The sequence below is a fragment of the Phocoena sinus genome, chromosome 14, assembly GCF_008692025.1.
Source record: "Phocoena sinus isolate mPhoSin1 chromosome 14, mPhoSin1.pri, whole genome shotgun sequence".
Lineage (NCBI taxonomy): Eukaryota > Metazoa > Chordata > Mammalia > Artiodactyla > Phocoenidae > Phocoena > Phocoena sinus.
In genome coordinates this window covers 89,205,408-89,217,789 of record NC_045776.1, presented here as the reverse complement: position 1 = coordinate 89,217,789, position 12,382 = coordinate 89,205,408, and the positions used below count along the sequence as shown (strand labels likewise).

Genomic DNA, 12,382 nt, shown 5'->3' with positions numbered 1-12,382 from the left:
CCCGAGTCCGCCTGGGCCAGGTGCTCAGCCCACACGGCCCACCTGCCTGCCCCGGGCCCCTCCGGGCCAGGAGGACTGAGCCCCGCAGCCCGTTCCCCTTTCCCCGCTCCTGCCTGAGCGCCTGTGCCTCGCCGGCCGGGAGCTGGAGCCAGAGGTGGCAGTGGGTGGAGCCCTGGGGGCCACAGCGGCGCCAAGCCTGGCTGAGAAGAGATGGCCCTGCAGCCTGGCCGAGGGTTTCGCGGGGCCTGAGAGCCGGTGGGGTGGGGGGCTGGGGCCCCTCCTGCACTTTCAGACGCGGCTGAGAGCTGCCTCTGAGGGAAGCCTCCGGGGACACGGTGCGGGTCTTGCTGGCAGCCCGGCTTCAACCCAGGCCCCAAGTCTGAGCTGTCGCTGTGGACACCGCGGCTTCCAAGCGGCCAGCGTGTGGTCTGTCTTCAGTGGGGAGAGTCTGGGGTGGAGCCGGTGCCCAGTGAGAGGGGAGGCGGGCACAGCAAAAGCCGCCCCTCCCAACCTGCCAACCTCAGGAGGACCTGGAACAGAATTCCAGGCCTTCCCACGCCTGGCCTGTGCGACTGGCCTGCTGCCCCGCCCCCCACTCCCCTGCCAGGCTGGCCTTCCCTACCCTTCCCTGAGCTGGGCTCGGGTGCAGTCCTCCACAGCTGCCTATGCAGTCCCGACCTCGCCCTGCAGCCATCTTCAGTTAGTTGCTAATTTGTTTATCATCAGCCTCCTTCCAGTGAAACCCAAGTTCCCTGAGAACAAAGATCTCATTCTGGGACTTCCCTGGTGGTCCAGGAGTTAAGACACCGCGCTCCCAATGCAGGGGGTACGGGTTCAATCCCTGGTCGGGGAAATAAGATCCCACATGCCACGCGGCAAGGCCAAAAAAAAAAAAAAAAGTACAAAGATCTCATTCCTGCAGTCTAGCGCCGGCAGGGAATGAGTGACTGACTGAATGACTCGGGGGGGTACACACAGCCCCGGGACAGCAAGGGGTAGGGAACGAATGAATGAATGACTCGGGGGGTACACACAGACCCCGGACAGCACGGGCAGGGAATGAATGAATGAGCATTTGGATGACTTAGGCCCTGACAACTGGCCGCTCCCACCCTCCTCCTCCCCTCATGAGGTCTCGAGGGTCGGTATCCAGAGGGTGCTTTGGGTGTCACACAGAGTGGGGCTCTGCCTGTGCTGGGGGCCGTACCCACAGCATTGCCTAGCACCTCACATAATTCTGGAATGTTCTGTTAGACAAAGTTCACAAAGCTGACACCCTGCTCAGTATCACCAGAGCCTTGACCCTGTTACGAAAAACACAAAGTTACTTTTCATTTTATCCCGGTGCAGCTCCCACAGATACCAAGGAGAACTGGGGCATCTCCTTGTGGGTAACTTTTCCAAGAGCGACGAGGACGCACTGCAAACGCCCCATGGCCTCTGCTCTGCGCATCCACGCCAGGACTCAGGCCTGGCACTCACATCATGAACGAGTCATTTTCCCCCAGCAACTTCTCTTCCCGTCAGTTTCACCAAGGGCCGAACTCTCTGCTTTCTAATTCTGTGCTGGGGTTATGTGGTCCCACCGTGAGGGGCGATGCAGGATGCGGGGACAGGGGGCGCGGAGGGCAGCCCCGTCCTTCCGGGGAGCCCTCCCTGAGCCCTCCGCGCAGCAAATCTGCTGCCTCCAGACGGGCCAAACGTGTCTATCTCTGCAGCCCCCATCCTCCGCTCTATGCCTCATCTGTCCCCACCAGCAGCTCCTGGCAACAGAGCAGCAGCCACATCACTGCTCAGGGCCAGGAGTGACACCCGCCTCATTCCCGGGGCAAACGTGACGTCCCCAAATCTCCACAGGCCTCACGGGCCACCAGCTCACCCGACATCCCCCCGCCACTGGCCGGCCACATTGTGACTGTAATTACACCTGCACGTACACACGAGTACTCACGTTGTCGTGTACACGCACACACCCGTACACGTACTTGCACACATGCCCAAGCACACACACACACTGACACACAAATGCTCACGTGATGGCTAGGGTCCCACGCACTCTATTCCCCTTAGGAACGCCAATGCCACAGGTACCCGGAGAGGCCGGGCCCCTCCTCCGAGCCTCTCCTCGGATGGCACCCTTGGACCCCGAGCCTCAGGGCACCCTCCACATCCTCTCCCCTTCCTGCTTCATCCCGTGCAATTTTGCTGACACGACGCTCCTTTGACTTGCTTCCCCTCTTTCCCATCTGCCCCTCCCTCCATGGCCTCCACGAGAGCGGGGATTTCTGGGTTCTCTTCAATCCTCTGACCTTGGGGCCTGGAGTGGTACCTGGCCCACAGCGAGGGCGCCACAAATACTTGGGGACGGCCAGCAGTCACCGCTTTGGGACCCACTTCTCGCCCACCCCCGGCCCCGCCCGAGCTGCAGGGGAACAGGCGGGGCCTTGCTGCAGCTTTCGGCTCGTCTCAGGGGCCTCGCTGGGGCCTGCTGGGTCCAGTCCTTCCTCCACACCCAGGACGGTGGGTCACACCAAACCCGCTCTCCCTTTTCTCATCAGCGGCTCTCCCCGCAGCCCTCACTGGGCTGGAATAATGAACGATCCCATGTCAGGAATGAATAAAAGATGGCCCCTGCCACCCGCCGCTGACCTTTTGGGAGTCGACTGTGTTAATATATTCTCCTGTTGTCAGGCTCAAAGCGCTAACTGCCTTATGAATTATTTATCAACACAAAAAGTCTTAACCAGAACGGTGTTAACATTAATTCCTAACCTTCTGGGTTCTGGCAGCCCCGCCTGTTCCACATAATTGAATTTCACTCCCAGCGGCCTGCCTGTCACCCACCCGCTCCACAGCATGACCGTCCCTCCAGCCGTGGCTCCTGGCACATGCGGCCGTGGCCTTGAGGGGTTCCCTAGAGCGTCGGCGTCCAGGCTCTAGGGACAGGACCAGACTGGACGAGAGTCCTTGGCTCGTGCGGGGGGGAGGGGCCTCCAGGGGCCTGAATTGCTCAGGGTCTGCTGGCACCCCAGGCTGGGTCAGGAGGGGCGGGCGCCCGCCGCATCTCGCCTCTGCAGCCGCCCCACAGGCCGAGAGGGGCGGGACGAGTGGGACCAGGGGTAGAAGCTGCCGCCTGTCCAGAGGGGCGGGGGAGGAACCTGGGGAGGGGGCTGTGGTGGCCCCCACGAGCCCTCCCAGAGCCCACCGCAGAGTGACCACGCTGCCCAGAGCTGGGCCTCACCGCCCCCCGCCCCACCGCAGGCTGCGCTCTGGAGAGGTCCGCAGCCAAGCGCCCCTGAATGCCCGCCCTCAGAAACGCTCATCGTGAACGCTGCTGCCCTAAGCAACTAAGTCAGGGCAACTGGTTACTTAGCAACCATGACAAACACACGAGTGAGAAGCAGCTCGCTGGCCTGGCGAGGGGCGTCCTGAGGCGGCACGGCCCTCCCATCGAGGGCAGAGGCCCATCCCCTCCCCTTGGACCTGGGCTGGCGTGGCTGAGCCGACCAACGGAAAGTGGCACACGTGCCACCAGGCCAGCCCCAGGGCTGCCTTGCCCCCCGGGAGCCCCGAGCCGCCCCACTATCCCACAGGGAGACCCCCGTGGAGGGCCTCGAGCTGCCAAGGAGAGGGTGGGTCTGTGCCCACCCAGGAGCCAGGAGTGTGAGTGAGGCCACCTTGTGGCCTGCCGCCCAGCTATGGGGGCCGAACGCCCAGAGCTGAGTGCACAAAGCAGTGGGATACGACAAGACAGCTCTGGGGGCCGGTGGTTTCTAGAATGTCCCAGAGCCTTCCACATGGAGAGCAGGGGAGGGGAGGGACCCCGTATGGAGGCCAGGGGCTCGGCATCCGGATGGAGGCGCCTGCAGGGCAGGGGCTGGTACGGTGTCCGGGGTAGCTTCTCCTGGCAGTGCCTGCTAAGTGCCCAAGGGGGGCCCAGATCCAAGGCCCCCTGAAGGCCTGACCCCGCAAGGCCAGCTGCGGGTGTTCTCCCGTCAGCGGCTCCGTAACGCTGGGCGGGCTGGTGCGTGCGTCTCAGCTCCTACCTCTGCAGCGGGCTGATGCCTCTTCGTGGGTCTGCTGCGGTTTGAAATAAAATAATGGGGGGTGGGGGGAGCCTTTTAAAGATGGTTGCAAGATGCCACGGAGACTTGAGGTTTCCTCACGAATGAATGCTCTCTTGCCACTAAATCCGACCCTTGCTCAGATAACAGCACAAGATACAGACGGGTGACACCCATGTCAAACCCGAGGCCCGGACAACCCCGCCTGAAGCTTCAGGCCCCCAGCGAGCAGAGGGCCTCCCAGCCTCCAGTCCGGCTTGCTGATCACTCCCCAGAGCTCCCGTGGAGCCACCCACCCAGAGGACTGCCAACGCCTGATGTGTTTGGGCAGCTGGGACGAGCCTTGCTGAAGCCATGGGCTGGCGGGCCCCTCCCTTCCTCCTTTCGGGCCCCTGGCGCACCTGCACCCCAGCTTGCATTTGCCCTTGGCCCGACTTTCCTGCTGGCTCTTCCTGGGATGCTGCCCCCAGATGCCCTCCGCAGCAGCCAGCACTCTCTGGAAGCACCTGCCGCTGATGTATCTGCTTTCTCCCACCATCTCCCCACCAGGGCAGGGACCCCAAGACTCGCTATCCTGTGCCCCCAGGGCGGGCGGCGCAGAGGCCACAGGCCTCAGTGGTGCCCTCGGCAGACACGTGGAGTGTGACAGCGACCCGCCACACGCAGAGAGTAAGAGCAGGCGCCTGGCAGGCTCGTGGCTTCTCCCCGCAGCCCTGTGGGGCGGGTCCCGGGGCTCCACTGTCTTACAGATGAGAAGACCGGGGCACCGGGTGGCACCCAGCCCGGCAGCTTCACCTCCTCTCCCGACCTGAGACCCTGCTAGGCCCTGCCCAGCGGGCCGCTCAGCCCCTAAGGCTTCGCAGGACCTCGGACTGGCAGTGCAGCCTCCAGGCGGGCAGGGGCTAGTGGCCTCTGGCTCTGCCATCCCTGCTCCTCCCCTGATCGACACCTGGGGGCCACACTTGACCTTCCTGGAGGTGGCTCCAGCGTGTTCCTGATACAGCAGAGCTAGGAGCCAGAATATTCACCAACCCGGAGGGCCAAGCCGTCCTGCCGGGTCAAGCGCCCAGAGGACAAGGGGCCTGGGGGGCCCAGGGCTCCCAGAGGCAGGTGGCTGTCCAGGTCTGTGCCACCCCAACCTGACCGTGACCCGTGGGGGCTCTGAGACGGCCTCCCCGCAGCACACGCTGGGGCGCTGCTTCATGAGAGGGCAAGCAGCACACAGCGGCGGGGCGGAGGGAACGATGCGGGCTCAGGGCCAAGAGGTTGGGCCAGGGACCCCCGGGGAGCACGGGACGCCTCCTTCTCCCACCCCAGCGTCTGGCCGGACAGAGGGTGGCTGCAGGAGGTTTCCTGGCCGGGAGGCCGGGTCCCCAGGACCCCGGAGGGGCCCAGACGCTGGAGCCCTCAGGGGAAGGGCACGCTGCCCTGGCCTGCCTGCTGCACACCCCGTGCCCCGGCAGGCTGACCTCTGTGCAGGACAGCAGAGTCAGGGGCCAAGGACCCGGCTGCCTGCAGAGGATGGCCATAGACAGACGGGCTCAGAGTGCGCCCATGGGAAGCCCCGGCAGGCAGACCTGTCAGATGCACACGGCTCCACTCGGGGCCGCTCGTGCCGGTAAAATCCCGAGCCCTTGATCGCTCCTCCTACACCAGCACCCCGTGTAAAGCTAGCACCCACCCCCCATACCAGCACCCCTGTGCCTGCACCACCTACGCCTACAGCACCGTGCAGGTCACCTGCTTCTCTTATTTATCACTCTGTCCCTCTCTATCTGGGGCCTAGACCCCTCTTAGGAAGAACCTGCTGCCCCCTGCCTAGAGAGGCCCCCCACCCAGTGCCCGCTCACAGGAAGCTGAGCAGAGGCCCTGAGGGCCATTCCGTTCCTGGTGCCACATCCACCGACCCAGGTCAGCGACGAAGAACGGTCCAGCTGTCCTGGGCGCTCTCCCTTCCTGGCCCTGGCTCCCAAGGCGAACACATCACGGTCTGCTTCCCTGGGAATAACAGCCATGGATGTACCCACATGCCTCATTCAGAACCCCTCACAATTGGCCGAGGAGGCGGTGCTGACCCCCCTGCCCCAAGCCAGGCCAGGAGAGGTGCCGGATGACAGGGGCAGCGGGACACAGGCTCTCCATCAACCCACAGGGAAGGACTTCCGTGTCCTCTGCCTGGTCGAGCGTGGGGCACAGCTGCACCCCAGGACCCTGAGAGGCGGGCCAAGTGAAGGACAGACGATGGAAGGATGGACGAACAGACGGATGGATGTATGGGCAGACGGTGTCTCCTGACAGAAGGCCGGCTGGGCACGGGCTGGGGTTGCCTCACAGGTGAGGACACTGCCCACCACACACCCGCCGTCCCTGGCGACCCCTTCCCAGCGGGCGGCTGAGGACTGTCCTGTGCTCGGAGGTGGGACGAGGATGCAGTTCCCAGCTCCAGGGAGAGCCTGATGGGCTTTTATTGCTTTTGTACAAATTACGGCTGCTCGGAAGCGGCCCGAGAAGCAGGGTAACGGATGTTGTAAACCCGCCTCATGAAGACGGAGCCTGCCGCGGGCTGCGAGGGGGGCAGCGGGGCGGGTTAGCGGAGGCCCGGGCCGCCAGAGCGCGCAGGGGGCGCCGCAGGGGCTGAGGGCGCTGAGCCGCTCCCGCGGTGGGCACGGGGGCAGGCAGGCCTCAGGACGGCCCAGGGGCACCCCGGGTGCCTCTGCCAGCCAGCAGGACTCTGCCGCTCGCATCCACCGGCCCTCCCGCCCCTGAAGGCTCACGAGAGCCGAGTCCCCCGCCACGTGCTGCACCTCATCTCAGCCACGATCGCCCCTGGCTTACGGGCAAAGCTAGCAAGCGACCTGCAGGCGGCCAACCAGGTACCCCGTCCCCGGGGGCCACCTGCTCTGCCCTCCCGAGCCCCAGACCGGGGCTCCCAGAAGGCAGGGCTGTGCCGCTCGCTCCTGCCAGAGAGGGTGGCGGGGCAGAAAGCTGAGTGTGGAGCCGGGAGCCCCGACGAGCACGTCTGGGAGGAGGGCCGGCAGGAGCCACAGGGCGGCGGGCGTGTGCACACGCGGGGCACGGGACACGGCCCTGCCGTCGTGGCTAGAGCGCAGCTGGCCTTGGCCACCGCCGCACCTCACAGGGCTGCGCGCGGGCTGATGCCAGCTGTCACACGCGCGTGCACGGCTGACTTCCCCAGCGGAAGCCGCTGCGCCCCTGAGTGTGAGAGGCCTCGTCAGAGTGGGGAGGGGCTCCGGTTAGTGAGCGGCCTGTGCTTCCCCAGGCTGCCCAGGTGCCTGCACCCCTCTCGTGAGGTGCTGACACTCTGACCAGAGAAGGGAGGCATCCACAGCCTCTCCCCACGAGCCTAAGGGGTGCTTACGACGACACAGCCTCAGGAAGCCACGCCATGCACCCGGAGCTGAGGCCACACCGTCACTGCTGCTTCCTCCAAGCTCTCGGGACCCTGGTAACCAGCCACCACGCTGGAGGAAGCCCAACCAGCCCGCCGGGGGAGGCCCACGTCAGAGGAACTGAGGCCACCAACCACGAGCTGGCACCAAGCCCCAGAACGGGGAGGAAAGGAGCCTCCCGTGACCCCCAGACGTCGAGGTGTTTCCTCGACAATGAGCCCCGGCGGCCCCCCTCCCCGCCCCTCCAGACAGACGTCCTCGGCAACAGCTGGCTGGGCACAGCGCCAGCCTGGGCCCTACCAGCCCTCGTGTCGGCTCTGTCTGGGCCACGCCAGCTGCTAGTTTTAACTCTGCCCTACCGCCCAGGCTCCGAGGGGAAGGGACAAGCCAGGGGCGCGCCACAGGCCGCAGCAGCCCCCTCCGTGACCCTGGGGCAGGGCGCCAGCTGGGCCTTGACACGTCTTATTCGCCCACTTGCGCCAGGAACGCGAGGTGTGGAGGTCCCTGCGACCCGGGGCTGGTGCTGCGGGCAGCTGATGTGAGATTGGCAGGCTCTCTGCAGCCCAGCCAACAGCTCAGAGTTCATTTCCAGAAACCCCCTTGAGGCAGTCATGCCCATCAGCTAACCATGCCTCGTGCATATGTGTGTACGGGGGCCACCCTGGCTGGTTTGGCAGGTGGGGTCCCGCCCGACCCAGGCAAGCCTGGGCATCCTGGAGACCAGGGTGCAGGCAGGTGCCCCTTCCTCCCAGCCCTCCACCACTCTACTGGGAACCAGAGTTAGAGGCTCACTTACCACCCCCGCACTGTTCCCGACACACGACACACGTGGGCCCCCCGGCAAGGGCCGCTCCCTGTGTGTGCGTGTGTGTCAGGGCCGCTCCGGTGTCAGGGTGAGGTGGGGAGGCCTTCCTGCCACGCCAAGCAAACTCCTCCGCAGCGCTCACCACCCCCACAGGGACGCTACGCACCCCCGGGGCAGGGGCCTTGGCTGTTTGATTCCTTTCCAGCCTGCCGTGAAGGGCGGTGACTGGTGCAGAGCAGACGCTCAACCCAGGTGTCTTGAGGGGAGGAGGGAAAAAACAAATGCACCCAAGCCCAGGGGAGGGCGGGAGGACGGCGGCTCAGCTGAGACTGGCCAGTGAGGGCGGGAGAGGTGCCAAAGGCAACCAGCTGGGTGCTGTGCCTTGGGCTCAGGCGGGCGAGGTGGCGGGCAGGCTTCCTCCCATCGGTGACAAGCAGGGGCCGGGGGCAGGCGGGGCTGGGCGGGAGGGGACGGCAGGGACGCCGAGGTGTGGCCAGGGCTGGGGGTCCCTTAGCAGAGACCCCTCCTGACAGTGGGCGCTGCAGCGGGTTCTCTGCCCCCGTGCCTCAGCGCCCTCATCTACAGGGTGGGCAGCCATCGCCAGGATAACAAAGTCCACCCCGAGGGTGGTGTGGGACACCTGCCCGGGTCACCGCGGCGTCACTGCCGCTTGGTGTCCTCCGCTCCCGTCCCCGGGCAGCACACTCGGGGTGGGGGCAGGGCCAGCCTCCCGCCCCGGCGGGAGTCTAGATACTCATTTCTCTTTAATACAGGAAAGCCCCAAGTCCCCTGCTTCGGCGGGAGACGAATCCTCGTGTCCTTGGTTGCAAGCAGTCAAATTAGGAAAATCACTTTCTAAGTAATTTTATGGCACTAATGAACCTCTGATGGCGGGCAGGGGAGGTTGCACTGAGCTTTTGGGACAGACGCTGTTGAGGATGAATGATAATTGGGGATTTGCTGGGGATAAATCTCGGCAAATTAAACTTTTTTAAGTATGGTCTATAAACCAGGTCAGGTGACAAATGCCCCCCCCCGCCGCCCTGTCACCTAGTATGGGGGTGGGGGGACGCTGTTGGGGAGAGGCAAGGACAAGTGTGACCCCTGCTGGGCCTGAGGCCCCAACTGCAGACACGCACAGACGGCAAGGGACACACAGGCCAAGGTACACACCTATACGCAATGCCACGTGGCCAGACACACACACACACACACGTACTGCAGAATCACAGTTGTACATGTACAGATGCACCCGTGCCACATCCGGTCACAGGCTCCCAGATGGACACTTACATGCAGACACACACGTGTGGCACACACCCACCTGCTACATACATAGACACATCCGGGCACCTCCAGACAGACATGCGAGAGGCCAGGACCCAGACACACACACAGATGGCCAGAGAGAAACACGTAACGCTTCCACGCGCAGGCGTGCAGCCGCATGGCCACACAGAGACACCGCCTCAAGGCACGTGCATGTGACCGACATATGTCAACACACAGGGGTACACAACACACACTCCCCTTTCACTGAGAGCCACACACAGACACGGCCCCCAACCTGAGTGGCACCCTCAGGTGTGTCTGAGGCCTCCACAGTGAAATCTGGGTCTAGAGGCAGGACTGCAGCCGCCCTGAGCTCAGCCCAGCTGGCCTCCAAACCCCAGCCCCCTGTCTCCTGGCAGAGCCGCCTGCCTGCCCCCAGCCCCGAGCTGCTGCCTGCTGGGGAAGGGTCCTCTGGGCCCATTTCCATTCCTCCAGCTGCAGGGGCAGCCCCACCTGCGACCATGCCAACTGGGCAAGAGTGCCACCTGGGCCGGGTTGACCACGCATGCCCTGCAGTGCTGGCCAGCACACGTCAGGGACCTGCAGACACATCTGCTCACGCCAGGGCCTGGTGCGCACACGCAGGCTGCTGCAGACATGGCTCAGGAACCCCACGGCTGAGCAGCAGGCTGGGCCCCTGCCCGTCACCATCTGTCACCCCTGTGCAGCGGCGGTACGGAGCTAAGCTGCAAGCAGCTGGCATGTTAATTACAGGTTCTTCTCCAGGAAACATTCAAAGCAGCGTTCTGGGGAGAAACCACGAATGACACATGGTGATTTGGAAGCAGAAGGGCCGCCCAGCAGCTCTGGCAAGGAGACTTGGGGCAGGGAGACCCCAGCCGCCCCGGGCATCTCAGAGCCAGCGGGAGGCTCCACACAAGGCATCCCTGGGCTCAGCCTCTCGGGACTCCTGGACCCTCTGGGGCCGATGCAGGCCGGTGGGTGTTCTGGCTCCCATTACCATGCCAGCTCGCCCCCATGCCGACCTGCCCACACTGCCCACCATCTCCCACAGCCCTGGTCCTGGCCCAGCTCCTGGCTTGAATGTCACTGCCAACACAGCTCCAGGGGAGGCTGGTGTGTCAGGCCCGCCCAGGCCCACGGGAGGAAGGGACAGCACGGGCCACCAACCATGACTGTGACCACAGATGAGAGCACCAAGGCTGCCCAAGGAGGGCAGAGGCCTCCCCAGGAAGACACCCCTTGGTGGCACCCGGGACCAGCACCCAGAAGTGTCCAGCCCCCCAGGTCAAAGGCTCGCAGACGCTATGGCCTGGCCCGGGGTTAGAGGCAAAAGGCAGAGCTGCCTGGGCCAGCGGACCCTGGGGGTCGGGGAGCTGGGGGAGAGGACGGCCAGGGATCCATGGCTGTCCCTGCCCCCTGGGGAATTAATGGGCTAATTACACACCCTATAAAAAGCCCCTGTGATTTAGAGAGGCTGCCTGTCAAACCCTGGAACTCTGGAACTCGCAGTAAATCAGGGGCTGCGGGGATGAGGCGGGCGGAGTCCAGGCCCCTGCCCTCCAATGAGCCAAAACGGCTGTAAATCCGCAGAAATGGCTTTTATGGAGCTCTGGGTTTTATGGTGTCATTAACAGTCCTCCTGATACTCAAGAGGAAATGAAGTCGTGAGGAGGGGGCTGGGGGACAGGGACGGGACCCCCCTTGGCTGGAGTATCAGGCGGCAGCAGGCCGTCCCCCTCCTGCCCTTGGGCCCCAGACGACAGCTAAGGGGCTGGGGCCTCATGCCCCGGTCCAGACTCTCCGGCCCGGCCGAGTATGGTCCGGGAGATGGGGTCAGGGTGCTAGGGGGCAGCTGCTCCACGGGTGGGACCCCTGACACCAAGCGCTGTCCCACAGGACCCAGAGGCAGAGTGTCCGGCCCACCCACACTCCTCGCAGGCCAGGACCCCAGGAGGGATGCTCCCTTGCAGCCTCTGGCCCCACCTCCAACCTGCACCGACCCCCCCCCCGCCCCGCCTCCAGCCTGGGGGCAGCGCCTGGCACAGTCGGGACTCCTGAGGGCCGGGGTGTGGGGAGCAGCAGCAGAAGCAGGGCGGGAGACTTACGGAGTAACCTCTGCCTGAGACCGCCTGCGCCGAGCTCTGCAGGGAAGGAAGAAGGACAGTCAGGAACCGGGGGCAGCCCTTGATGGCCACCCTCTCCTCCAAGGACCTGAGCGGGCAGAGACCGGCAGCCCCCTCCGGGGTCTTTGCCGGCACTCTGGCCTGGGGCCACGCCGAGCAACACGGAGCCCAGATCAGCCTGGGGCCTGGCTTGAAGACCCACACCAGGAGCCTTCCACCCCCAGACCTGGAGATGTGGTCCAGCCCAGCGGGGTCTCCCCACGTTCCTCGGGGACAGGCTCAGCCCTTGGCCAGATCTCAGCCCCTCCCAGAGGACCAACCCCACCTTTCCACACGGGGTTCTGGGCCAGGGGTTGACCCCCTCTCTGTGCTCAGGTCGACCTTTCCCTCACCACCCACGAGCCTCCCAGGTCACAGGGTCCAGCGGGAAGCCTCGGGAAGCCTTCCTGGAGGAGGAGCTGGGCAACTGGGGCCTCAGATGTCAAGATGTGGGGGTCAGCTGTGGCCTGGAGGCTGGCAGCCACCCCAGAGGTCCTGTGAGGGCGACCCCAACAATGCTTGACGGAGCTCCCTCTGGTTCAAAAGGGCATTTCGGATCCGACGGGAGAGACCAGTCAAGTGCATTTCAGCAGCTCCCCAGGGCTGGCGGTGGTCACCAGGGCTGAGCCCTGAGGTCCAGGCGGA

At 64.7% G+C, this 12,382-nt stretch overlaps 1 protein-coding gene across 11 annotated transcripts in view; it reads right to left on the bottom strand.

Moving 5' to 3' along the window:
* The window catches only part of FBRSL1 (fibrosin like 1), an 83,963-nt gene that overhangs the window by 37,486 nt on the left and 34,095 nt on the right, over positions 1–12,382 (bottom strand). For all 11 annotated transcript variants that reach the window (XM_032654610.1, XM_032654612.1, XM_032654603.1 and 8 more), the window contains exon 4: positions 11,681–11,716. In XM_032654610.1, coding sequence (XP_032510501.1) covers positions 11,681–11,716 — 36 coding nt within the window. The remainder of the gene's footprint in view (positions 1–11,680; positions 11,717–12,382) is intronic.